This window comes from Euleptes europaea, chromosome 14 (genome assembly GCF_029931775.1).
Source record: "Euleptes europaea isolate rEulEur1 chromosome 14, rEulEur1.hap1, whole genome shotgun sequence".
NCBI classification, from domain to species: domain Eukaryota; kingdom Metazoa; phylum Chordata; class Lepidosauria; order Squamata; family Sphaerodactylidae; genus Euleptes; species Euleptes europaea.
The window spans coordinates 36,944,735-36,967,216 of NC_079325.1; the positions used below are offsets into that span (position 1 = coordinate 36,944,735).

The 22,482-nt window shown below is 46.8% G+C and overlaps 1 protein-coding gene across 1 annotated transcript in view; it reads left to right on the forward strand.

Moving 5' to 3' along the window:
- The first annotated feature begins 1,033 nt into the window (after positions 1 to 1,033).
- The window catches only part of LOC130486812 (N-acetyllactosaminide alpha-1,3-galactosyltransferase-like), a 43,334-nt gene continuing 21,885 nt past the window's right edge, over positions 1,034 to 22,482 (forward strand). Inside the window, 3 exon segments of the mRNA XM_056860112.1 lie at positions 1,034 to 1,225; positions 18,884 to 19,039; positions 19,041 to 19,081. Coding sequence (XP_056716090.1) covers positions 1,034 to 1,225; positions 18,884 to 19,039; positions 19,041 to 19,081 — 389 coding nt within the window.

Consider the following 22,482-nt stretch of genomic DNA (forward strand, 5'->3'; position numbering starts at 1 on the left):
TAACTGCAATTACTAACAGCCTTTGATAGACCCATGACCATGTGTCTAATCCTTTCCCCCCCCAACTGTGATGGCTAGCTCCTTCATGCTAGCATGGTATAGTGGCTAGAGTGACAGAGTTGGATCTGGAAGACCCAGGTTCAAATCCCCACTGTGCCTTGACCAGTCACTCTCTCTCAGTCTAACATACCTGTTCATTAGGATAAAATAGAGGAGGGTGGAGAACAATATTGTAATCTGCTTTGGGTCCCAGGTGGGGAGAAAAAAGAAGCATAACTGCGGAAAGACCCTTTGGCCCCCCGTACCAGTTGATGAAGGCTCTTATCTGCCTGCATGTTCTTTGCAATCTCTTGTGGATTTTGAAGCAAGGGGATGCCAGTCAATTGACCACCACAGTTTCTGTCTTTTACAGCTGAGGGATATTTTAATTTCACAACAGATCTGGTTTTGCTTATTGCAGAATAGCCATGACAAAACATACATTCAGAAGCATTTCCTGTCTAATGAGGCACAGTCACAGGGTGCTGAAGGCAGGAAAGCGGGGACGCTCTAGCCCAAATGCACGCAGAAAAAACAATTTCGAAGACGGCAACTGCAAAATCTTCCTTCAATAGGGACAAAAAAAGGTCAGTGAGGGGATTTATTAAGATATGTAATCTCGCCTTCCCCAATAAAGGGTCAAAACAAATGTGAAGAAAGGACATCTGTAAACAGATCTACATCTCTCATGGATTTTAAACTGCAAACAGGACCTGGGGAGGGTTGTAATCCTTTCCCTTGCATTCTTTTCACAATCCCTCCCTCGCCAGGCTATTTGGTAGGGTTGCCAACCTCTAGGTAATAGCTGGAGATCTGCTATTACAACTGATCTCCAGCTGATAGAGATCAGATCACCTGGAGAAAATGGCCGCTTTGGCAATTGGACTCTATGGCATTGAAGCCCCTCCCCTAGGGCTAGGGTTGCCAGGTGCCTGCTGGTGGCGGGCAAACCCCTGGTAAAGTGCCCTTCTGCCCACTGACCAGCTGAGGGTCGATGGGTAATTGTGCACGCGCAGGCCCACGTGCCAGCCGGGAAGCCTCTCCTCTCCCTTCCCGGGGCGAGTGGGCCGCCCGCTTCAGGCCAGCACACCAGCCGGAAACCTTCCCTCGCCCTCAGTTTACACTGAACTGCAGCCCCGAGCGCCAGGTGGCACGCACCAAACTAAAGAGAAACCTCCCAACGAAGGTGAGTGGGGACCTAGCAACCCTACTTAGGGTTGCCAACCTCCAGGTACTAGCTGGAGATCTCCTGCTATTACAACTCATCTCCAGCTGAAAGAGATCAGTTCACCTGGAGAAAATGGCCACTTCGGCAATTGGATTCTATGGCATTGAAGTTCTCCCCTCCCCAAACCCCGCCCTCCTCAGGCTCTGCCCCAAAAACCTCCCGTAGGTGGCAAAGAGGGCCCTGACAACACTACTATTTGGTGTTGCAAAAGTGCTGTCAAGTTGTAGCCAACTAATGGCAACCTTGTAAGGTTTTCAAGGCAAAAGATGAACAGAGGTGGTTTGCCGTTGCCTGCCTCTGCATAGCAACCCTTGACTTCCTTCCCAGTCTCCCATCCAAGCTCTAGCCCTGCTTAGCTTCCCAGATCAGACCAGATCAGGCTAGCCTGGGCCATCCCGGTCAAGGTGGAGGCTATTTACACGTTTCAAACCTGCATGAGACAGCTGAAGGTCCCTGGCCACATCTTGTCTGACTGAATTTGGAGGGGTGGGGATCAGGAAACCGGAGCAGCTCCCAGTAACTACAAATGCTAGACCGGTTTGTGGATTCAAACTAACCCGCTGCCTGCTGAATGCAGAAAGGAAGGAAGCAAAATGACTCCTTTGGCTTTACTCCCTCTAGGTCTTCCTCCTAAAGCAATAGTTCTCAGACCATGGGCCCAGGACCAAAAAAAAATGGGTCACAGTTCTCTTGCACAAGGGTCATGAGGCCCAGAGGGAGGAGGAGTGAGATTTAGGTCTGCCTCTGCAGCATGTGTGAAATGGAAATGCAATACAGCTTGTTGCTCAGTAATTCTATATATTTATGAATGCCGAACATGCAAAACAAAACAGAAACTTGTTCAGTGTTAAGCTGCTAATGTGAGATTCCTTCATTTGATGTTGGGGAGGGGGAAAGAAGCATTGAGTTCCTTTGCGAGTGGGTCCCGAAAGTACAATAGATTTAGAAGTGGGTCCCAATAAGTACAGTAAATTTAGATGTGGGTTCCACTTCAGAAAGTCTGAGAACCTTTGCCCTGGGACATTCTTCAATGTGAACATGAAACTTCAGCCTTCTCAGGAAATCTGGGCTCACAGAAGGAAGGAAGAGAGGGATAAAGATTGTTATGTGGTCTGATTTTCTTGGAGCTGGCTTGCTGGCAGCGGGCTTTGCCTTCCCTGCCGGAAAGTTGATGAATCTTCCCAAAGACACTGTTGGAAGTAAGGTTGCCAACTCTGCATTGGGAAAGTCCTGAAGATACTGGGGGTGAAGCCAGGAGAGGGCGGGGTTCAGGGAGGGGAGAGACCTCTGTGGGGTATAATGCCATAGAATCTACTCTCCAAAGCAGCCATTTTCTGCAAGGGAACTGATCTCTGTTGTCTGGAGATTAGTTATAATCTGGGAGATCTCCAGGCCCCACATGTAGGGTTGCCAGGTCCCTTTTCACCACCGGCGGGAGGTTTTTTTGGGCTGAGGAGGGCGGAGTTTGGGGAGGGGAGGGACTTCAATGCCATAGAGTCCAATTGCCAAAGCTGCCATTTTCTCCAGGTGAACTAATCGTTATCGGCTGGAGATCAGTTGTAATAGCAGGAGATCGCCAGCTAGTACCTGGAGGTTGGCAATTGAAGTCCTTAGAATTCAATTTGGGCTGTGTGGAAACCCGCATGCATGAAGAGCTGATTGTTCTGTACAGCACTGTTAGGAAGGAACAGGGGGAAGCAACCTGCCGAGCAGCCACAAACTGGTCAACGAACAGTCGAGCAGTCCAACAACAACAGCAAAAAGCTTGATGTTTGCAACTGGCAAAGTCTTTAGAAACCAAGAAGCCTGGGAATTTGGTAAGGGTGCAGAGCACCCCTCTCAGAACTACAAATCCCAGGGTCCTTGGGACAAAATGAGTATCTGTTGAACTGCTTCAAAGCTATAGTTGATTTAGCCTTCTACTTTGCAATAGGATGCCCCTTGAAGTCAGAGCACAGGATTTTCCTTTGCAACAGTTTACAGGGGAAAGCCGTGGGAGTGGAAGCTCCTCCTAAAAGAGGGGACATCCAGTTGTCCACATGGGGCAAGATCCCTTTATGGAAGATGCCAGAATTAGTGCTTCCTTAGCATTCCCTAAACCTTTCTTGATTCCCAGAGGTTACTGGTCTGCTGTCTTGAGCCCCAAAGAACTAGTGATTTAGTTGAGCTGTACTCCAAGCCTGACACCCAGCTAGGTCTTGTTGACTTGTTTTCACTAGGAGAGAACAAATATGAGCAAATGGTCTCCCCAGCTTGGGGGATCATCAAAAGAGCTTGACTTTTCCAACTCCCTTTGCTTGGGTGCGGTCAACTGCAGTCTCATAGTTAAGCAGGGACTATTTTGAATTTCGCCACCCTGCTCTTTCAGTCCCCCCTCATTTCACTTCCACTTCTCCCTTGTGCAGAACGAACTCATGATTAAAATATTGTCGAAGGCTTTCAAGAACCACTGAACTCATGATTCTTTGTAATAATGTCGTTTCCTCATGAATTTTTGCTGTAAGTTATACAAATTTGGCATCCTTGCTTCACCTTCAGAAACCCACCACTGTACATTCCGCTGTTACACATTATACATTGACAAATGGGGGGCCCATGAGACTCACAGGGGGGAGGATCCCATCTTTGCCCCCCATCACTGAGTTTAGTGTAGCTCCAGGTTCCCACCACCCCATTGTTCACTGCCACAGCTGCAGCCAAGCCTGGAACGTAGGGTTGCCAACCTCCAAGTACTAGCTGGAAATCTCCTGCTATTACAACTGATCTCCAGCGATCAGTTCACCTGGAGAAAATGGCTGCTTTGGCAATTGGACTCTATGGTATTGAAGTCCCTCCCCTCCCCAAGCCCCGCCCTCCTCAGGCTCTGCCCCAAAAACCTCCCGCCAGTGGCAAAGAGGGACCTGGCAACCCTACTGGAATGGCTCCCAATATCTGTTGCGGTCGGGCTCAGAGCAGCTCCCGGCATGCCCTGGGCCCAAGTAGGGTTGCCAACTGCCAGGTAATAGCAGGAGATGTCCTGCTAATTCAACTGATCTCCAGCCGATAAAGATCAGATCACCTGGAGAAAAATGGCCGCTTTGTCAACTGAACTCTATGGCATTGAAGTCCCTCCCCTCCCTAAGCCCCGCCCTCCTCAGGCTCCACCCCCAAAATCTCCCGCTGGTGGTGAAGAGGGACCTGGCAACCCTAGCCCAGAGTGGCTCCCAATGGCTGCCACAGCAGGATCACAGTGTGTTGTCTGCGCATGCACAGACAATACATTTTTATTTGGGGGACAATGGTTAAGGGTGGAATCAGAAGTGTTCGCTGCTTGAAAAATCTACATTTTAAAGGGTTTTTCTAAAATTCATTTGCGGCAAACTGTTGCAGACTACAAAAGCCAGCAGTGCCGCCAAACTAACACAGAAGCTGCCACTGTGCTATTTCCTCCCCTTCCCACATGATGTGGTGCATGAAAAGCAAGTGCAAAGCGGAACTATGAACAGGAAAGAGAAAAGACAGGTGGGGGAAAACAATGATAAGCTTTGGACACCTCAGCTTGTAAAGTCCTGATTACTTATAGCAGTCAATCAAGTAATTCAAGACAGAGGTTAACAATTAAGCAGGTCTTTTATTGATCAATAAGAGAGCAGATATAGCACGTGGAAGAACTCTTTTCTCAAAGTCAGAGCTCTTCGTAGAACAAAGGAAGACAACATGTTTTATAGGTCATTGACAGACAGCACTAATGATAATTACGTAGAAGACTTTAGCCACTGATTACATGGAACGTATAAGCAGATATTTACATATCCTATAGAAATCTTCGGAAGGTTTGACTATAGCTAATGATGAAGAAAAGAGAGTTAACATTCCATCATGACATTTCTTGCTCTTAAATCAAAGTTTTAGCCCCAATTAAGAAGCCTGCTTGTACCAAGCGAGAATGATCTCACATTCAGCTGACTGCAAACAGGTCATCCTGACCCAGGCTCCTCAGCATTAAATGTTACTTGACCAAAGAATACAGGTTACCCATAATGCAAAGTGATTCTAGACTTGTGTATGACAATATATATATGTGTGTGTGTGTCTTATGCTATCTGAATATACATATGTGTGTAGAATATATGTGTCTGATGCTTAGGCTCTTATATCTGAGCATGGCATCTTATATTAACTTGTGAATGTGCATATATATATGAGAGAGTATATGCTTTTCCCATAAATGAAGTTAATACGGCATTTCAAGCTCAAAAACCTTTTAGCCCCCAGAAGAGTGTCATGGTTTTGTAATGTGCTTAGGTTAGGGTAAATTGACAAAAACCCTTTAGATTGAGGAAAAACAATAGGTAAAAATTTTTTCCAGCTCTTCCTAATCCAAGAACTAAGAAATAATGCACATAGTTGGACCATTGGAGGTAGGGGCAGTCTTAGCCAATGGGCAACAGGGACAGCTGCCCCAGGCCCTGCACTCAACTGCCCATGGCCTTTCACCCCTGAAGGGGAGGAAAGAAGAGCAGGCTCCTGCACCTGCTTGTGCTTGACCTGTCTCTGGCTTGGTAGCTGGCTTCCAGCATCAGCTGTGGTTCCTGCCCAAATTGCAGTGTATGGGCCACTCCTTGCTTGGCCTATGTGTAGGGTTGCCAGCCTGGGTTGGGAAATACCTGGAGACTTTGGGGGTAGAGCCTGAGGAGGGCAGGTTTGGAGAGGGGAGGGACTTCAATGCCATAGAGTCCAATCGCCAAAGTGGCCATTTTCTCCAGGTGAATTGATCTCTATCGGCTGGAGATCAGTTGTAATAGTGGGAGATCTTCAGCCACCTCCTGGAGGTTGGCAACCCTACCTGGGCAGGAGGACAGTGATTCTGAAGCCCCATCCTGAACCTTTGGCAACCCTACCTGGGCAGGAGGACAGTGATTCTGAAGCCCCATCCTGAACTTTTGGCAACCCTACCTGGGCAGGAGGACAGTGATTCTGAAGCCATATCCTGAACTTTTGGTCCGGTCCCCAGAATCATGAAGACTGCCCCTGAATGAAGGCCTGGTCTACACATAAGCACAGTGAACACATGAACACATGGAGCTGCCTTATACTGAATCAGGCCCTTGGTCCATCAAAGTCAGTATTGTCTACTCAGACCAGCAGCGGCTCTCCAGGGTCTCAGGCAGAGGTCTTCCACATCACCTACCTGCCTAGTCCCTTTAATTGGAGATGCCAGGGACTGAACCTGGGACCTTCTGCATGCCAAGCAGATGCTCTACCACAGAGCCACGGCCGCTCCCCTAAGTGAGGTGATAACAGAGTAGCCAACTCTGGGTTGGGAACTACCTGGAGATTTTGGGAGTGGAGCCTGGGGAGAGCAGGCTTTTGGGGAGGAAGTTACAATAGCAGGGTATATTTCCATAGAGTTCACCATCCAAAGGAGCCATTTTCTCCAGAGAAACTGATATCTGTCATCTGGAGATCAGCTGTAATTCTGGGAGATCCCCATGCCCCACCTGGAGGTGGGCTGCTCTGGGTGACACAGTGGCAGCAAATGCAAAATACTGCAACGTTAACGTATTAATTGATTAACAAAAGGTGTGACATGCTTTGTGGTGTTGGATTTTGCTATAGATCAACATGGGTTACCTTTGGGGAGGGGGATACTTGAAATCCTGTAGCAAGAGGTGCTGAGGATTTAATCTGGCCCTTCTGCATTCAAAGCACAAGCACTCTGCCACTGCGTCGTGGTCCCTTTCCAAAGAGTAGGTGTAAAACTGTGTTTAAAAAAACAAAAACAAAGGATAGGTGTGTGTTCTTGTGCAGCTTATGAGTTCTTCAGAACTCTTAATGGCCTGGGCCATCAAGGCAATTAATTCTCTACCTACTTTTTCAATGCCCTTCAGCAGTCAATCCCTCCCTGCTAGGGTTGCCAACTGCCAGGTAGTAGCAGGAGATCTCCTGCTAATTCAACTGATCTCCAGCCGATAGAGACCAGATCACCTGGAGAAAAATGGCCGTTTTGGCCATTGGACTCTATGGCATTGAAGTCCCTCCCCTCCCCAAACCCACCCTCCTCAGGCTCCGCCCCAAAAATCTCCCGCTGGGGGCAAAGAGGGACCTGGCAACCCTACTCCCTGCGCTCCTGGGGAGAAACATTTTCAGTCATTTGAATCTTCTTGTTTAGTAACAGACATGTAAAACTGCCACTGTCTATAATGAGTAAGCATGACTCAAGAGTACTTTTAAAAAATAATCGTTATTAGCATGCAAGAAGAAACAGGATGTGAAAAAGTAAAACATTTCTATCATTCTTACAGAGGTGGAATATTCTTTGGTGACCTGTTCTGTAAACATCATGGTGTCAAACACTGAACAACTAAGCATGCATTGGTCACTGCTGACAGGATTTATGCACAGCATTTCTTCGTCAGGTGGGATGTAGTGCACCAAAAATGCTTTTAATATCACACCTGATGGGAGAGTTCTAGAGAAGAGCATGCACAATACATTGGGTTATTTTGGTTGGTCCTAACAAAAAGGAAATATATGCATTCTAACTTTTCCCAGAGTCTGTTTCTAGCAATAGAGTCAAATGCTGCTTTAAGGTCTATAAAGGCTGCATACAGAGCTGTTGGACCCTTAGAAGAACATTTTTTAATTAAATGTTGTAAAATCAGGCAGTGGTCTAAAGTAGACCTGCCCTCTCTAAAGCCTCCTTGTTCGTCGACAATTATGTCCTCTTGATCTAGCCAGTTGGTAAATTTGTCTAGAAGGTGCTTGGCATACAATTTACTAATAATGCTGAGTAGACTAATAGGCCTATAGTTGGCAGGCATTGAAGTCCCTCCCCTCCCCAAACCCTGCCCTCCTCATGCTCTGCCCTAAAACCTCCTGCCGGTGGTGAAGAGGGACCTGGCAACCCTTTGTGCTGTCCTCTCAGTGAAATTAAATGGGAATGCCCTTTCTTCTGTGAATACTGCCTTTCCTCCACGTGCAGACCAAATTTTTGTGAGCGCCCTGACTTGAAAACAGTGCCCCATTCCCAAACGCAAGAGGGGGCTGATAGCCATCCAATTAGATTTTTGTTAAGGATAATTTAGTTACAACATATTCACCCAGCCTTTCCTCCAAGGAGCTCGAGACAGCATACATTACTTTCCTCTTTTCTATTCTCACCCTCACAACAACCCTGTGAAGTAGGTTAAACAGAGAGAGAACGACTGGCAACGGTCATCCAGCCAGCTTCAGGGCAGAGAGGGGATTTGAACCTGTGGGTCCCCCATATCTCAGTTCAGCAATCTAACCACCACATCACAATTACTCTCAAATTCATGGAAGGTCTATCAACAGCTTTTAGCCATTAATGGGGCCTCCATGTTTAGAGACTGTGCACTTCTGAATACTGGATTGGGAACCAAGACCCTACTAGAGCAGGGGTCGGCAAACTAATTAGTCAGAAGAGCCAAATATCAACAGTACAATGATTGAGATTTCTTTTGAGAGCCAAATTTCTTAAACTTAAACTATAAAGGTAGGTACACTGTTTATTAACTTAATAAACTTTAATTAAAGTTTTAAGTCTTAATTAAACTATAGGTACACTGAATAAAACTTGATATCATACTTAATAGTGATCTTATTTATTGATAAAAATTAAATTGTAAGTCCCTGCCATTTCTCCCTCCCCGTCCGGAGTCCTCGTCTGGAGGCCTGGTCTACCGCCATAAAAGCCTATTGGTAGACCTGGCCTCCGGCTGAGTCCCATTGGGAGGCCAGGTCTACCCATTGGCTTTCTTGGCAGTAGACCTGGCCTCCGGAGGCCCATAGAAGCCAATTGGTAGATCTGGCCTCTGAAGGGGGACTTTTTCCCCTCCTCGGAGTCCAGGTCTACTGCCAAGAAAGCCAGTGGGTAGACACGGCCTCCCAATGGGACTCAGCCGGAGGCCAGGTCTACCAAAGGAAGCCCGCCCCGCCCAACAGCTGATAGGCGGGGGGGCCAGGAACCACCGAGCCACCCGCCCAGCAATCGCGCAGCTGGAGGGGAGGGGAGGCTTTAGCCTCCCAACCATTGAGGGCAAGGGAAAGGGGGACCCGGCCATTCTCCATGGTGTGTGTGTGGGGGGAAAGACAGAGCACCTGCTCGCCAGCTCTCTCTCTCTCAGGCGCGCTGGCTCCGCAGCCCAGCTGCCGGCGCAAGCGGGCGCAAGAGCAGGGGCTCCAAACCAAGTTTGGAGAGCCGCACTCAACGGGCCAAAGAGCCGCATGCGGCTCTGGAGCCGCAGTTTTGAGACCCCTGTATTAGAGGTATCTAGCTGGCTAGATGAATAATGAACTTTGGTCTGATCCCGCAAGGCAAGTCTTGTTTTTTAAACATTGCGTGTGGGAACGGGGATTTAGGGTTCACTTGTGGAACATTTCGAGAGGCTGCTGGCCTCTTATCGCCTTCCTCATCTGTCCTCCTAGCTCTTATCTATACAACCCTGAAGCCCAGTTGCTTCATAAGGAGCCACCCACCCCAGGAGAGAAGATTACTCCACACACTGAATTTGCAGCAACATCCCAGGCCAGCAGGAGCCTTGCCCAACTTTGAGACAGGCACCAACAGAAGTCAGGTTGGTGTGTTTGTGAAACAGGGCTTTCTCAGTTGTTGCCACCGGATGGTGGAACGCCCAGCCAGAGGAGGTTCACCAATGCCCTCTAGCACCAGACTTTTCAATTCCAGAGGGCCTTTTGTACTTTTTTCCAACCCTGATGATGTTTTAATCTGAACTAACAGCCTATTATATAGTCCCTTGGGGCTCTTTGGGCACTTTCACACATATTGAATAATGCACTTTCAATCCTCTTTCAATCAATGCACTTTAATGATCGTTTGTAAGTGGATTTTTGCTGCAAAGTGCACTGAAAGTGGATTGAAAGTGCATTATTTGAAATGCATGAAAGCGCCCTTATTGATTTTAAGGTGCTGTCATTAGTTATTTTCTGAATCAGAATTTTATTACTGCTTTAAGGCTGCTGCTGCTGGTTGTTGGTTTTGTTTTAGATTGGTTATCCATGCATTTTTGTTGTTTGCAAGTTTTAATTGCCAATCTCCTGCTCTGCCACCTTGTGCACTTTTTCATAGTTGTAGAATGATTGGACGAATACCCTAAACCAAATAAAAGACGCAGAAAATGATTGAGCGGGGGGGAGGACACTGCTGGACTCTCCTTTGTTTTGATGGGGCTTGTGCAGTAAGACTTCCAAGTGCACCAAACCCTTGAACAGTGTAGAGGGGGGCGGCATCTAGATGTCTCTCTGTTAGGCACCAAAATGCTAAGGCACGCACAGTCCTCAGGGTACAGATGTGAAGCAAAATGGAGCTGCTGATTCTTCTAGTTCTTGCGTGAGTTTTCAGCCTCGCTTGCAACTGCACAGGAAAAGATTCTTTTGAAGCCTTAGGGTTCGTTCACCACATGAGTTTAAAGGTTATATTATTTGGAACCTTAATTTGCAAAAACTGCTTCTGAACAAAAACGGGGCAGATGAGTTGAAAATTCATCTCAAAACTCTTCTGTTTCAGGAAGCTTTTTTCTGTGTGAAATGCTGCTGTTTTCTTGGTTAAAGTTTGGGGAAGTGTTCCTTATTGGTGGGCTTGTTCTGCTTCTGGGCTTCGCCGTTGTTGCTTTATAGAAAATTCTTGTGGCCGCCTTAATGTGGAGCTCAAATTTAGGAATGTCTAATCTGTATATCAATTTCAAGTTATCAGCTTAATTTTGACAAAAGTAATGGCAACCCTCCCCCTCACCCCAAGTTTCTCTACCAGATTTGTAAGCTCTGCAGGCCTCTTGCTAGCTGCAGAAAAGCAGCTAAGAAAGTGGATTGAAGCAGCTGCAGAAAAGCAGCAAATAGTATACAAAGATAGCGGCCAATCCTCTGCCTGATAGAAGGCTTTTTCAAAGACTGGGATGCTGAAAGGAAACAATTGTGAAAAAACCGCCCTACATACTTTTATTTACAGGTATGCATCGTGAAAGGCTTGTGGGTGGGTGTTGGGGTTCTGTGGCCAAACAGACATCCCAGCGGAGTGTCCATAGAGAGAATTTGCCATATAAAGCACAGAACTACCCTTACGCTGCAACTGGCGCTGCGACTGAAAAGCAGATGTAAACAGCACTTTTGGGGACAAGAATATGCTCTGATCCAGGGCGTTCTTAGTTCAAACTTCACCTCTGCCACAAACTCATCTGCTGGCCAGCCCCTTGATGAGGGCAGGGAATCTCTTCTTCCCAGCAGCCATTCCCCACCTCCGCTCACAGCAGCAGTGGGAGAAAAAATATTTTTTAAAAATTACTAGACAGGGCTGATGTCATTTCCAGGTTTTCCCCGGAATTGATGACATGCCACTGCTGATGCCCCCCCCCCCCCCGGTGTCCCTGCGCCCGCAATCTCCCATATTTGTAAACCAGCCTCCCCCAAGAGATTGGCTTGGTGCTGCCTTTGCTGGCATTTGGCTGCAAAACCAAGACATAAAATGAATGGCATGTGATGGTTCCAATACTTGCAACCATGTAATTATATAAATAGTAAACAAAGGGTGTAATGACTGCTCTAATTAATTTTGAAGAATTGCATATAATAAAAGTAACAAGAGGCCTTCCAACATATTATTATTGCTGTTTAGAGAACTCCCTTTTCCTTAAGAAGTGGGAAAAAGATGCTGAATTGCGCAATAAGTGAAGGTTAATGAAATGTAATTTGAAATTAAATATAGTCTTTACTACAGATTCCATGAATATGAGGTGTATCAATGTAAGATTTAGCGTGGTTGACTTGGATCCTGCAGTTAATCTCTAACATGTGAACACATGAAGCTGCCATGTACTAGCCTTGTTCACGAGTTACAGTGAACACACAGCCAGCATGGTGTAGTGGTTAGTCTTAGATAAGGATTTCAGAGAATCGAATTTGAATCCCCTCTCTGCCATGTAAATTTGCTGGGTGACCTTGGCTCAGTCACACACACACACAGCCTAACCAACCCTACAGGGTTGCTGTAAGGACAAGAAGGAAAATGGAGAAGAGAATGATGAAGGTCACTTTGGATCCCCACTGGGGAGAAATACGGGGTGTAAATTAAGTAAATAAATACATTTATGCTTGATTTTTGTTTATATGTGCACTGAATAATTCTCATGTTCTGTTCAACATATGTACACCTCAGTGTGTGATTTAAACCTCCTGTTTTGATTTGTCAAGTGAATGTGCACTGGTTCTTTCTTCCAAACATATGCACACAGGTACATGCAGGATGTACATGTGTTCAATGTAACTCGTAAACAGGACTACTAAGTCAGACAATTGGCCAACCAAGATCAGTCTGGTGCACTCTGACTGGCATTGGCTCTTCAGGGTCTCAGGTAGAGGTCTTTCCCATCACTTGCTACATGATCCCTTTAACCCAGGGATGGGGAACCTTTTTTCTGCGGGCCATTCAAAATTATCAACCTTAAAATCAGCCTGCTATATTTGGTCAAACATTTAGCCAAGAGGTGCGACCAGAGATGGCTCCGAATATCTGCTACATAGAGCGACATGCTTTTGAGGTCTGCTGTCCCCAGCTGGGCCTGAGAGATTCAGGCAGGGCAGCAAACACAAGACACAGTGAGCGACAAGCCACTCGGGGCTTGTAGGCAAAGGAGCCCGGTCCAGTAATGCCCCGATCCGGCACTTTCCTGCCCTACGCGTCTTTTGCAGGATTTAGAGGGAATACGTTTCTCGATGGCCCAGGTGGGAAAGGGTTAACACAGTTTCTTGGGCGGTCCTAGCAGCTCCATAGCTAATGACTCTTCAAGGGGGAAAACGTTTCTGTCATGGCCCGGCCAGTACAAGTTCCTTTTCTCGGCAAAACAAACTCACATCTGCCTTGAATACAGGCTATTCCTGCCGAAGGAGGGGGCGGATCGCCAGTCCTAGATCCTTCTGAGCTAGAAACCTGTCAGGACCCAAGAAGGACCAGACCAAATGATTTTGCGGGCCTTATATGGCCCCCGGGCCTGATGTTCCTCACCCCTGCTTTAACCAGAGGCACCAGGGATTGATCCTGGGACTCTCTGTATGCAACACAGATGCTCTACCACTGAGCCATGGCCCCTCCCCAAACAGAAGGCATTTCTGGAAGTCTGCAGCAGGAGGGGAGAAACAGGCAAAAATTGTCCACCCGTTTCTATTAGTGGAAATTTATCATGGGACTCAAGCCATTATCAACCCAAACAGATGTAGGGCTTGAGATTTCAAACTCAGAAGTATTAATAAATAATGATAATGGGGAAATAAGTGGACTCGAATGTATTCTCATTTTAGCCCACAGTTCCATTACAGCTACAATTAAGAGATTAGAATATACTAGTTAGTCCTTGCACGGTAATTTATAATTTGCAGAATATCAAGGGAGACATGGCAAAGATACCTTAATACCATTTTCAAACCGCGCTATGGTACCGTATGGCTGCTAGGCAGCTCGTTCAAGAATAATTTCAATATTGCTCCCTGAAAATATTTTGTAATGTTTCTTGTCCAGAAATTCTCTAACAGTTGTGTTCGAACAATAATGGACAAAGTCCCATTAACCTATTAAGAAAAACATCAGGGGGGAAAGGATAAAATAGGCGGGTCACATAGTATACAAATATTCAATATCATGAATAATTGTTCTGATTTTGTTCTGTTCAATCTGCAGATTTCTTAAGTTGTAAAATCGCATTTGCTTTTTTATTTTTTATTTGCTTTTTTAGTTTATTGTTTTGATTACCTTTGGGAGCTATCTAGAACTGTAGAGGAAAGCTGGGGTGCCTACGTTATAGGGCTGTTGTAAGAATTCCCCATATGATTCCCCACAACCAACATGCTTTGAACTCTCTGCAGAGCTATGTCAATATGAGACACTGTCCTTCAGTGTTACTCCTCTGAAGATGCCTGCCACAGTTGCTGGCGAAACGTCAGGAAAGAAAATTCCAAGACCACGGTTACACAGCCCGGATAACCTACAAGAACCTATGTCAATAATGACGTTTTATTTGAGATTCCCAAGAAAAAAGCATGGCTTTTACGCTGTCACGGTTTCATGAAAAGCTAAGCCTTGTCAATATAGACCTTTACATACACGGGTTAAAGTTTTGCTGAGCTGAATGCATCCAGGGCTTACCCACTGTAATATAAAAGCATCCCTCAGGGGAAAAAAGGGGTCATCTTCTTTATTTGCAGTAAGATCCCCCTTCACTTGCACCACAAGATAACCCCTCCAGGGATTAACATAACAGGAAGTGAAAGAACAATGTGCTCTCATGTGCTCCTGCTGCTGCAAATTGTCTCAGTTCAATGCTACAGAAAAATGCATCGTTGCTAGGGAGAACATGTTCCTTCCTCCACGTACTGATTAGCTCCCATTGGGGTCAGTTGCCAAGGAAGCCTCCTTCTGAACCTTCTCCAGTCAGCCCCCGCCGCCACCAAAGTCTAAAGTCTAAAAGTTTGTTTTTGAAAAATGCTGGCATCTCAAGTGGAGAGCCTTTCCACATGTGTAAGAATAACAAGCATTTATATAGTGCTTGTTGCAACCCCTTACAACCCTGTAAGGTAGGCCAATATAGTTATCCCCATATTGCAGATAGAGAGGGACTGAGAAAGAGTCACTTGTCAAAGGCCACCAAGTGAATTTATGGCTGAGGGAAGATTTGAATCCAGGGTCTCTCTGTTCACAATTCATAAATATATTTACCAACGCTTTCCATTTGCACTGTGTTGGCTGTGGAGCATGCTTGCACATGTTGCTTGATATTAGTTTCCTTCAAAACTGGGCTGCTTTATAGACACATATTTTCAGTGGCTTATCTTTTGCATTGAGCCTTTGGGGGGAGGCCTGGTTTCAGGGTTGGAGGTTCAGCCTGTCTGACCACTGTCTACTAGGGTTGCCAACCTCCGGGTATTAGCTGGAGATCTCCTGCCATTACAACTGATCTCCAGCCGATATAGATAAGTTCCCCTGGAGAAAATGGCCTCTTTGGCAATTGGACTCTATGGCATTGAAGTCCCTCCCCTCCCCAAACCCCGCCCTCCTCAGGCTCAGCCCCAAAAACCTCCCACCAGTGGCGAAGAGGGACCTGGCAACCCTACTGTCTACTCAAAGTAAGAGTGAATGTGGCACTGACCCTCCACAGCAAAGAGGGCCAGGTTAAAATGGTCCACCCACAGATTTTAGGATTCCAAACAAATGCTTTGTTGAGGCTGCAGAGGGAACATGGAATGAGAAGCTCGTAGAAGCCATCGACGAGGTTGCCTCTCGTCAACCTCTCCTGTGCTTTGGGGTGGAACCCAGCTGGCTCTGTGGTTTACCATGAAGCTGGGTGATATGAAGAGGGCTGGGAGACAGCTAGAGAGATGCTGGTGAAAGACTTGTCTGAATCTGACAGAGCGCGCTAGAGAACGCACTGAAAGTCCACTGACAGTAGCGGTGACAGCGGCAAATAAATGTTACTTCTCTGCTACCATTTCATGACATTAATGAGTCTTTGGTGTCCATCATAAATCAACGACTGACTCAGGGTGCCTTCCCTCAGGCACTCAAAGAGGTGGTTCTTGCCCAGTCTCTAATCTGCCCTTTCTGGGGATGGTGGTGGCAGACCAATTCCAGGTCCTCTTGGAGAACTCATCTGCTCTGGTCTGTTTTTAGTCTGGTTTCAGGCAGGACTATGAGATGAAGACAATGCTGGTGGCCTTCATTGATGATCTCCTTCTGAAAGTAGACAAAGGCCATGTCTCTTTGTTGCTCCTGTTGGATTTATCAGCAGCCTTTGACATAGGGTCATTTCTTATGTCATCTTGTTTAGAAGTTTAGAGGGAGAAGTAGGTATCAGGCGATGCTTTAAATTGTTCCTTATAGACCAGACTCAAATGGTTACCTTCAGAGACCAGTTATCATTAGCATGGGATTTGTCCTGTTGGGGTCCTCAGGGCACAGTCCTATGCCTGCTGCTACTCAATCTCAGATGTGAGGGCGATCTGGCTGCGACATTGATTGCCAGGGTTGATTCGGCTGATCTGGCTGGCTAGGCAGGTGTCCCCTACCTCCCTCATCGCTCCATGCGCGACCCTCCAGAAGCTGCGCCCTTGGTGGAAGAGGACGACCATCCAAGATAGAAGAAGCGTACCGTTCTTCGGGCAAGGGATATTCAATCTCTATGTAAAACCCATCAGAGAAATAATCTGTAGTTTTGGAACTGGGTGTCATGAATATACCGATGACACCCATCTCTGTATCTTTCGATCCAAATCTCCTGGTGATAAGACACGGGTCTTGAGACACTGATTGACTGTTGTGGTTAAACGGCTGAAAGCAAATAAGTTGGAACTGAACCCTGACAAGGCAGAGGTAATGCTTGTTGTGAAGGCTGAGGTCTTAAAGGATGCAGCTGACCCTTGTTGAGTAGGTTAAGAGAGCCTAGAGATGCCACCATGCAAATGTGCAAGATCAACAACTGACATACATGTGCATGTCCTGTGTGGCCCCCATCTTGTGGAATGGCCTGCCTGAGGTGGTCAGGAAGGCTCCCGGTACTTCTGACATTCTGCAAACTATTTAAAGCTGAATTGTTGGGGAGGATATTTTTATAAAGGTGGAAAACGGTGTAGCAGTTAAGAACGGTGGTTTGGAGCGGTAGACTCGAAACTGGAGAACCGGGTTCAATTCCCCCACTCCTCCACATGAGTGGCGGACGCTAATCTGGTGAATCAGGTTGGTTTCCCCACTCCTCCGTATGAAGGCTGCTGGGTGAGCTTGGGCTAGTCACAGCTCTTTTAGAGCTCTCTTAGCCCTACCTACCTCACAGGGAGTTTGTTGTAGGGAGGGGAAGGGAAGGTGATTGTAAATCGGTTTGATTCTTCCTTAAGCATTAGAGAAAGTCGGCATATAAAAACCAACTCCTTTTATAAAAGGAACAGGATTGTGACCTATACCACTGCGTTCACTACGTATTATCCTACTCTCACTGCTTTGTTTTTATACTTACGTTTTATCATTTCAACATACCGTACCTTGTCTAATACTTTATGCTTTGTTTCAGACTGCTGTCACCCTATTTATTTAATTTACTTAATTTATACCCCTCCTTTCTGCCCAATGGGGACCCAAAGCAGCCTATATCGTTCTCTTCTCCTCCATTTAGGGTTGCCAACTCCGGGTTGGGAAATCCTTGGAGGTTTGGGAAGGGAGCTCGGCATCAATTTGATGCCATAGAGTCTACTCTCTGAAGCTGCCATTTTCTCCAGGGGAACTGATCTCTGGAGTCTGGAGATGCCAGTTCCAGAAGAACTCCGGGCCCTACCTGTAGGCGAACAACCCTACTACCATTTCATCCTCACAGCCCTGTGAGGTAGGCTAGGCTGAGAGAGTGAGATTGGCCTAAAGTCACCCAGCAAATAGCGTGGGGATTTCAGTCTTCAGCATCTTAGTCCAAAACGCCTATTAGACGTCACCTTCTATTGATTGCATTGACTTACACTGCGCAATCCGCTGCAAGTCTCCGTGAGGAAGGAAGACTATAAATTCAAGTAAATAAATAAATTATGGTGGCTAAAGGCGTGTTCTCTGTGATGTTTTCCTCCCAGTTGAATTTGTAAGTTTTTAGCTTGCACTCTGGCCTTGGTTTGACCACTTAAAATGGGGGGAAGACATCAACATTTACTACATAGTGTAGTGGTTAAAAGCGGTGGTTTGGAGTGGTGGAGTCTGATCTGGAGAACTGGGTTTGATTCCCCACTCCTCCACATGAGCAGCGGAGGCTAATCTGGTGAACTGGGTTGGTTTCCTCACACTTACACACAAAGCCAGCTGGGTGACCTTGGGCTAGTTACAGCTCTCTTAGAGCTCTCTCTGCCCCACCTACATCACAGGGTGTCTGTTGTGGGGAGGGGACGGGAAGGTGACTGTAAGCCGGTTTGAGTCTCCCTTAAGTGGTAGAGAAAGTCGGCACATAAAAACCAACTCCTCTTTTTCTTCTAGAACCAACCCCTGAGTTTTCTTTTTTAAGAAGCGACAGGTTCTCATGCACAGTCCTGGGCCGAAACTTCTAATCTCCTAACTTTGATCCCAGCCATGTGCAAAATTGCTAGACAGAGTGGAAATAGCATTCTGGGCATGTTCAGAGTTGCTTACACACACACTCCTTCCAAACGCTTCGGCACTATTTTCTAAATTGTTTCCCCTGTGTACTGCAGGGTTGAGTCTTGCCTATCATGAAACCTTCTCAGAAATCTGCAGAAAAATGTATTCAAAGGCAAACATTTTAGATACCTTGAACAGTTTAGAAGGGGGGGGGACTACTCACCCCACCATTTCTCCTCCAAACATATGCACATGACTTTTTTTCAGTCACCAAAACCTCTCTAGTCAAAACAGTACTTTTGGTCAGCTCCACCTTCTTTCTATTTTTTCCCCTTCATCGCAAGCAACTGTATCAACACCAGCATGAGTTGCCAGATTTCCTCCAGTAAAACACGGAAACGTGGCAAGCAGACCAGAAAAATAAGAGACGTTCTGGCCGGGGAGATGGCTTTTTGCTGGATCTTGCCTTGCACAATGACCATTTTTAAAATACCCCTATCTCCCTGCTTCAATAGGCTTCTGTGGGCATAGTTCAGCATGCTGGGTCCAGAGGAATCCCCCTTGGAAACAAGAGAAAACGGATTAATTTTGACAGAAAGCTCTGGAACGGTTTGCTTTCATTACAGTCCTGCCTAGTTCAGCAGAACACCAAGCCGGGCAGGTTAACGTATTTTTCTGTTTTCCTGTTCAGAGAAGTCAAGTCCGGCCACACGGTATGTATCAACTCCAACTTCTGAATTCATTCACCTTGTAGGAAACGTCTTTCTTTCTTTCTTTCTTTCTTTCTTTCTTTCTTTCTTTCTTTCTTTCTTTCTTTCTTTCTTTCTTTCTTTCTTTCGAACCTTTTGATTGGGAAGCAGCTTTACTCTTACTTTCCTCCCCTTAGATCCCTTTCCTAATTCTTCTTTTTTGCTTCACATAAATGTCAAGGTCTTTCACCTTTGAGGAATATTGTTAACAGTGCCAAATGGCCTCTTTAAAAACACTCTAATTCTTCCCAGAGTTAATCTGTTCTTAATTCTCTTTCCCCTTTTTGGCTGAAAGGCATTGCTTTCGTGTTGACTTTTAAGGAGCACCGTTACATGGCTTGGATAAAAATCGTCTCTGGCGGCTAAACCGCTGCCAAAAACCCTAGGGAAAGTGAACAAGAAGGAGTGTGTTTACCTTTTCAGGGAGGTTGAGAGCTGCAGGCTGGGTGAGATAGCCGTTTTGGATCGGTAAATTACATGTGGTACAAAATGCTGCGTTCACAGAACTCTTGGTCAGAAAAAAGAATGTAGGGAACAAAATTACAGGATATCAGGGCATTCATATTTGTTCCAGTTTTAAAACTTGGAACAAGTCGTCGGAGGGGTGACAGCGAGTGAAACAGCCATGCATAAAAGACCTGACTCTCAGCCTAGCCTCACAGCTCAAAGGGTTGTTGTGGAAGGGTCTTACAGCTATACGGCTCAAACTTTACATTGGCTCCGAACCCCATCTCTTCTGCAGTCTGTTTTCATGGCAAAATGCATTTTCCGTCCAGATTCCTGTCTCAAAAAAAAAAAAAAAGAGAGAGAGAGAGAGAGAGAGAAGTTGCCTGTCTAAACTATCATACTGATGACTGCTTTTCCTCTTGGGAGCCCAGAGCCAGGGTCATTTAGCCCCACAACGATCCTGTGAGGCAGGACAGCACGATAGCTAGATATCACGCCACTACTGGATCTTCCCTGGGGTCCTGTCAAACCTGGGACTTCCTTGTCTGCTGAGGGAGCTTGGGCCAGTCACTTTCCCGGAGCCTAAAGTACCCCACAGAATTGCTGCAAGGATAAAATGGAGGAGAACAGTCAGTGCCCCCTGAACGCCTTAGAGGAAGGACGAGATAAAAACGCAATAGCCGGACCTGGCTTCTGCGCCACCAACTGAGCTTCATAACCAAATAAGGATCAAAACATGCTACCGCTTCCAAACAGCTAGCTTTGCATGTAAAGAATGTGGGCGGGCGGCTCTCTCGGCTGCCCTTGGAGCGTCTCTTGGGAAGAAGAGTGCTCCGAGGCGGCATTTTTCGCAGAGCGTCAACCTGGAGCAGGCTCAGCACTTGCCTCCCTGCTTGCTGGACTTTAATGAAACAGGGTGCTTTGCAAGCTGCTCTTCCTGTAGCCAGATACCACCGGTCTTACTTCCGGTGAAGACCACTCCAAAAATATGCTTTTTTGCACTGCTTGCAAAGAGCTGTGTGGTTTCCGGAGGGCTGTCACGTCTCACTTCTAGGTTTGGAAAATAACTGGAGATTTTTGGGGGGAGGAGCCTGAAGAGGTCAGGGTTTGGGGAGGGGAGGGACACCGATGGGGTATAATGCCATAGATGCCACCTTCCAAAGCAGACATTTTCTCCAGGCGAACGGATCTCTGTCGCCTGGAGATCAGTTGTAATAGGAGGAGATCTCCAGCCACTACCTGGAGGTTGGCACCCTACTCACTTCCCAAATGGCAAATGTCAACTTTTACCAGTAACGCTTATTACACCAACACTTAACATTGACTTACAGCGTATTCCTGAGGGGGGGGTGAATCCCCTTAGGAGGAGGCGTGACGTCGCCACCAGCGTAAGTGCATCTTATCACGGGACAAGACGCACTTACGCTGGTGGCGAGGGCAGTTCCGTCAGTGCCCGAGCGCCATAGAGCTACTCCTCACCCCTCCGCCGGCAAAATGTCCCCGTGGCGCAGGCCACAGTGGAGACTTGCGGCACTGGAGTGGGAGGGCGTTTCTGGGGCATTCCCAGGGTCGGGTCGGGGGGGGGGGGCAGAGTTGCTGTTAGGCAGCTTCCTATGCCCTTTTGGCCCCGGATGCCGGTGGCCAGGATGGCATTGCTGTGCCTACTTTTTAGCAGGCGCAGCTGCTAAAAGCCCCGTTGAAAATGAAAAAAGCCTTCTAAAGGCTTTTTTCGTCCTGGCGGCATGCGGGAAACGGTTTAGAGGAGGCTGCGCCTCTTCCCCACCATCCCCGCACACTGGCAGCTCAGGAATGGGCTGTTACAGTGTTCGAAGCAGTTGGTATACATTACGCCACTGATCCTTCTTACAACCCTGACAGCTAGGCTAGTACTTTGGTGGCAGATGAGGAGCTAAGAGAAAGTGGAGTTTTCTTGAGGCCGTTATGCGAGTCAAGTTAAAATGGGATGTTATAGGAAACCCGTGATGAAAAACAGCACCACCGTCAAACCGTAAAAGATCTGGGACCAAAGTATCTGAAGCACCGCCTGATCCCACATGGATGGAGCCCCTGCTTCCTATCTTTGATGAGGAGCGGGTGAGTGGCTACTTGGAACAGGGCCTTCACAGTAGTGGCACCCTGCACTTGGAAGTCCCACCCCATCACCATCAGATTGACAACTTTTTAGGCATCAAAAAGCAAACTTATTTATACAGCTAACTTGGGGTGGGGCCACAACTCAGCGTTTTTGCATGCAGGAGATCCCAGGCTCAGTCCTTGGCACCTCCACTTAAACAGGTTGTAGGAGTTGAAGAAGCTGCCTGAGCCCCTGGCGAGCTGCTGCCAGCCAAAGTGGACATTACTGAATTCTATGGAACAAAGGTCTGACTCAATACAAGGCAGCAGTTGCTGGAGCTCCAAAGGGCAATGGGGTAACTATTTCATCTGTCTCTCTTCCAGAGATTCAGCAGGCAAAGGACCCCCTCACCTTAGCTCACCAGTGACCAACGGAAACATTGGCCATCTCAAATAGATACCTCTCTTCGACCATTTTTTGATCCAAGATTCAACTATTGAAATAAAATAGCAATACAACAATTACATACTAGTAACAGCATATAATTTGCATATTCTGGGGTTGAATTCTAGCTACCTGTGTTTCCAGAGGCTTAAGGCTCCAAGGAGATGCAGCCTTCCTGAACTTTCTCCTAGAGGTGACCTGCCGCATACCCCTTCCAGATGCCTGCTGCTCCTCTGGGGGTGGAATGCAGCTCTTCAGGTTATGGCTGTTGCACAGGGCCAGACAGAAGGGGGACAACTCAAGGTCCCTTTGGAAGATTGCAAATAGTTTTTGCCTGTTTGGTAAAAGGGAAAGGTGCAAGCACCGAGTCATTACTGACGCATTAGGTGATGTCACATCC